At 34.1% G+C, this 4,962-nt stretch overlaps 1 protein-coding gene across 1 annotated transcript; it reads left to right on the top strand.

The window, feature by feature from the left end:
* Nucleotides 1-1,736: 1,736 nt before the first annotated feature.
* LOC110730430 lies at nt 1,737-4,399 on the top strand. Its single transcript, XM_021910260.1, has 8 exons — nt 1,737-1,988; nt 2,260-2,388; nt 2,467-2,583; nt 2,645-2,777; nt 2,826-3,030; nt 3,121-3,469; nt 3,595-4,020; nt 4,205-4,399. The coding sequence occupies exons 1-8, from the start codon at nt 1,737-1,739 to the stop codon at nt 4,397-4,399; spliced, it is 1,806 nt and encodes a 601-aa protein (XP_021765952.1).
* Nucleotides 4,400-4,962: the final 563 nt, after the last annotated feature.

Genomic DNA, 4,962 nt, shown 5'->3' with positions numbered 1-4,962 from the left:
AACTTGTGAGTAAACTTCTAATTATAATAGGTTGTAAAATGAGAGTTAGCCATATTATATTGAAGTTATTTGGTGTTTGAAATTCCTTAGAGGGTCGAGGTTTTACTTCTAGTTGGTCCCTGGAAGGTTTTCGCGTAAAATCTTGTATGCATGGCTGAAGACACCTAATCGTGTCTCCCCAAAAACCAAACCCAGTGATGAATAACTTTTGCATCATTTATTTTTTGAATAAAGTGAAAGTGTGAAAAGTCTTGTGATGCGGTTGTTTTAATAAAAATAATCTTTTTTCGTTTTAAAAATGAACTCTATTTATGAAAATGTTCGGTCAAATTTAGTTTGGTCCATGATAAGGGTCCAATAATAGTGTATATGGATTGGGCTCGAAAAAAGATTTTCAACGATATATTATAAGCCCAATTCCGATGAATAATGAGGAAGTTATGGCCAAAATACTAAATTGGGCCTGAAATGGTTTTATATGGCCCAATGATCTAGTGAAGGCCCCATTAATCAATATTCCTAAAATTATTAGGACTGATTTTAATCTTCTAGAATAATTTAGAAGGTTATTTTAAGTTCTAATGGGATTAGGAATAATAATTGTATCTTTTATGAAAATAAAGAATTCTATTTGGATTAAAACAAGTGTTTCAAGAAGATTAAATCTGATTTTCAAAGATAAGTACGGACATTAATTAATCAAATTTAATTAGATTAAGGATTCCGTACGTTTTTAGAAAACACGTGAACCATAATACAAACTCCTAATTACGAACTTGAAACTACTACTACTACTACTACTACTAACTCTTCCATAATAAACTACAGCAGCAGAGCACATTGTAACTTTAATTTGCAATAGGTTGTTTTGGAGGTGAAACTTTGAATTGCAACTGGTTAATTTGGAGGTGAAATCTAATGGTTGGGAGCAAGTTTGATGATGGTGATGGAGTAGATGAGTTACATGTGGAGGGTGAGGGTGAATGTAGTCAGAAATTATAGTTGGGAGAGGTGTTAGTTGCAAAAGCTAACTTGATGAAGCTTTCATGGAGGAATGGAGAAGATGAACGTAGTTTGTGATGATTGGGGATGAAATTTTATTTTATTTTTCTTTTTTTTTTTGGCTAAAATTATTTTCTTTTTCCTTTTTTTTTTGGCTAAAAGTATGAGTTGGGTTGTAAATATCAATTGGGCTTGTAAGTACTCATATGGGTTAGAATAAATGGCTTACTCATCTAAAAATTATGTTCATGAAATAAGGCTCATATTATAAATAATAACTTTATAATTTTTTTTTTGAAAAAACTTTATAATTAGAGTTTAGGAAATTTTTCTTATTAATCCACTTGAAAGTTGTAATATGTTTATAGGAAAAATAATAATTTAATAATCTGAATATCTTAAGAAGATATTTTACAGTATAGGAAAATTATTCGTCCATTTTTATAAACGAGATTATAAGATCCGAAATAAGACATACTTAAGCTTAATAATTACAATAAATAATAATTAAATTGGTTTAAAAATTAGGGGTATTACATCTGGTGATTTTAATAATTGTCCCTTAAATCTTGACGATAGAATTGGTAGACAGATTACTAATAGAGAGACTGCCCCTTTGAAGGATCGTGTTCAATTTTGTGATTTGCAAGATATGACTCAAGCTGGAGCTAGGTTTACTTGGACTAATAAGTAGCTGGGTGAGGCAAGGGTATACAGTAATATTGACAGGGACTATGATAAATGATGATTGGATTAATGTGTTCCCTGGTTCTTATGTTTATTATAGCTCTGAATTGTGGTTTGACCATTGTCCAAGCATTATTCACTTTAAGGAGGAAGTAAGAACTGGTCCTAGACCTTTTAAATTTTTTGATATTTGGGGAAGTCATCTTGAGTTTTGGGAGCTAGTGAAGCATGTTTGGGACAAAGTTGTCATTGACAGGAAGTTGTTTCAAGTGGTTAAGAAGCTCAAGGAAGTCAAGAGAGTGCTCAAAGCTCATAATAAATCTGAACACTCATAAATAGGAGCTAGGTTCTTGGAAGCTAAACAGGAATTAGCTAATGTTCAAAAGAGAATTCAGGCTAATTATACTGATCGATATGAGTTTGTAGGAGAATAAAGCTGCGGTTCTAGACAAATTTAATAAGCTAAGGAAAGATTAATTTTCTTTTCTTCAGCAAAAGAGTAAGTTGAATTGGCTGAAAATGCATGGGTGATGAGAATACTGGTTTTTCCATAAGAGTATAAGGATGCAGGCTTATAAAAGGGTTGTGGCTATTAAAGATATGCGAGATTGTTGGTGTAATGATAAGAATGATATATCAAGGGCTATCACTGATTATTACAAGTGGCGTCTTGGTTCTGAGAACCCTTGTGATGTCAAAGTTGACCCTGAGATTATTGCTCTAGGGCCTCAGTTGACAATTAATAATCAATAAATTTTGAATACTCCTGTTACAAAGGATGAGATTAGGAAGGTGATGTTTGGTATTCATGGGATTAAAGCTCCAAGTCCAGATGGCTTTAACAGCTCATTTTTCAAGATTGGGTGGGATGTTTTTGGTAATGATGTGTGTGAGGTAGTTTTGGAGTTTTTTCAGTCAAGAGCTTAATTGTATTAACTTGGTCCTGATTCCAAAGTGTGATCATCCAGTTGCTGTAACTGACTTCAGACCAATAGCATGCTGCAATGTAGTGTACAAAGTGATCACTAATCTCCTCTGCAATAGGTTGAAGAAAGTTCTACCTGATATTATTGCCCCAAACCAATATGGTTTCATTACAGGCTGAAGAATTTTTCATAACATCTATATTGTGTAAGATCTTCTGGGTAAGTATAAAAGAAAGAGCTCTCCTCCTGGGTGCATTTTCAAGATTGATGTTAGAAAAGCCTATGATTCTATGAATTGGGGCTTCCTTGAAGATATGTTGGCTGCTTTAAAGTTTCCTGATCATTTCTGTAAGATTATAATGGAATGTTTTAGAACTCCTATCTTTTCTCTTGTTATTAATGGAGAAGTTAAGGGGTTTTTTTCCAAGGAAGAAGGCCAGGGTTTAAGGCAAAGGGATCCCTTATTACCTATTTAATTTTTCTTATGCATGGATTATATTTCCAGAATCTTGCATAAAATTGGTGATCACAAGGACTATCACTTTCATCCCAGATGCAGGGGGATTAAGCTTAATCATCTTGTGTTTGCAGATGATTTGATTGTTATGTGTAGCAATGATGAGAAATCTGCTGAGCTTATTTTAAGAGGCTTTACAACATTCGCTGCTGCTTCTGGTCTGATAGCTAATGAGGACAAGTCTAATGTCTATTTCTGCAATGTGCCTAAGGAAGTAAAGGATAGAATTATAAGCTTTTCTGATTTTAAGAAGGGCTATCTTCCTTTTAAATATTTGGGAGTACAAGTTAATGCTAAGAAACTCTCTGTTGATGATTGTCAGATTTTGATCAATAAGGTTGTTGCTAGAATTAGAATTTGGGGAAGCAGATCTATGTCCTATTATGCTAGAGTAATTTTGGTTAACTCTATTCTTTTCTCCTTGCATACTTATTGGGCAAACCTGTTCATTTTGCCCAAAAGGTGTTCGATGGAGTTATGGTTGTGTGTAGAAATTTCTTATGGGATGGTAGGGATGTTTTCTTTAGAACTTCTCCTATTGCTTGGGATATCATCTGTAGACCTACGAAGCAGGGTGGCTTAGGTGTTCATGACTGTCACATATGGAATGTTGTTGCAATGGGAAAGTATGTGTGGGACATTGCTAATAAGAATGACAGCTTGTGGTTAAGATGGGTTTGTCACCATTACATAAAAGGCAGAAGTTGGAAGAGAGTGGGCTATCCTGGGCAAGCTAGTTGGAAATGGAAGCAAATCTGGAAGATTAAGGAGAAAATTAAAGATGAGTTTGCTGGAAATGTTTGGAAGCATAATCATGGTGGTTATACTGTGGCTAGTGCTTACAGATGGATGCAGAATGATAATCCTGAAGTTCCATGGTGCAATATGGTCTAGAACAGGTAGGTACATCATTCCAAAGAATAGATTTATTGCTTGGATGGCTATGTGGGGCAGCCTGAGAACCAAGGAAATAAAAATTGAAGCAATATGGTGTAATTTCCGATGATACTTGTCCTCTTTGCTCTTAGGGTGTTGAAAACATTCAACATTTATTTTTTCACTATGATTACAGCAAGAAACTTGTTCAGCTTCTGCAGGGAAAGGTGCCCAGTTTCTCATAATTAGTTCTCTACTTTGGAGGATTGCAATACTTAGTGTTGGAAGGCTAAAAATAGATTCCAGAAGGTTGTTCAGCATGCTCTTTGTTCTGCACTCATTTACAGCATCTGGCAGTAAGGAAATGAGGCTGTGTGGAAGAGTAGATTGATTAGACAAGAAGTTGTAATTAGCAGGATATGTTATGATGTATATCATAGAATTAGTAACGTAATTGCTATTAGAGGTAAGGCTAGTGAGTTAGCTTGGCTTAAGCTCATTTGCTTAGGGGATTAGTAGCCTCCGTGTAAATTTTGTGATTGTGATTAATAAATTTTTTCCTTTTCTCAAAAAAAAAAAAAAAACAAAGCCAATTTCGGTTACTAAGGTATGTTATTCCGTATTTGAGTACATATTTGTTGATTTTTTTTTTTTTTTTTTTAACATTTTTGGTTATGTTGTATTTTTTTCCTTGGTGGGTGGGACGAGTTTAGGGGGGCCGCGACGGGTGCAGTGGCGGATCTTGAAACCTTTTCTTTCGGGGGCCAATTATATCAAACATAAGTGTACGTCTAAAAAAATTACAAGGAGTATAAGAATATAGCTAAATATAATAAATATTACCAAACAATTAAAAAAAAAATGCAAGTGTCACAATCTAATTCTTTCTCATACAATTGTCACAATCTATTTCTGTAGCAAACTATTAAAGCAAGTAATTTATTGACTTTGATA

The sequence above is a fragment of the Chenopodium quinoa genome, unplaced genomic scaffold, assembly GCF_001683475.1.
Source record: "Chenopodium quinoa cultivar QQ74 unplaced genomic scaffold, ASM168347v1, whole genome shotgun sequence".
Classification (NCBI taxonomy): Eukaryota; Viridiplantae; Streptophyta; class Magnoliopsida; order Caryophyllales; family Amaranthaceae; genus Chenopodium; species Chenopodium quinoa.
The sequence above is the reverse complement of the archived record's forward strand: the minus strand, read 5'-3'. Positions and strand labels throughout refer to the sequence as shown.

Bases quoted from the DNA above. Each gene is read 5' to 3' on its own strand.
- LOC110730430 (XM_021910260.1), top strand. From the start codon at position 1,737: ATGATAAATGATGATTGGATTAATGTGTTCCCTGGTTCTTATGTTTAT. The intron at 2,389-2,466 runs GTTGACCCTGAG...CCTGTTACAAAG, and splicing joins AGAACCCTTGTGATGTCAAA to GATGAGATTAGGAAGGTGAT. The intron at 4,021-4,204 runs GTCTAGAACAGG...CTATGATTACAG, and splicing joins AAGTTCCATGGTGCAATATG to CAAGAAACTTGTTCAGCTTC.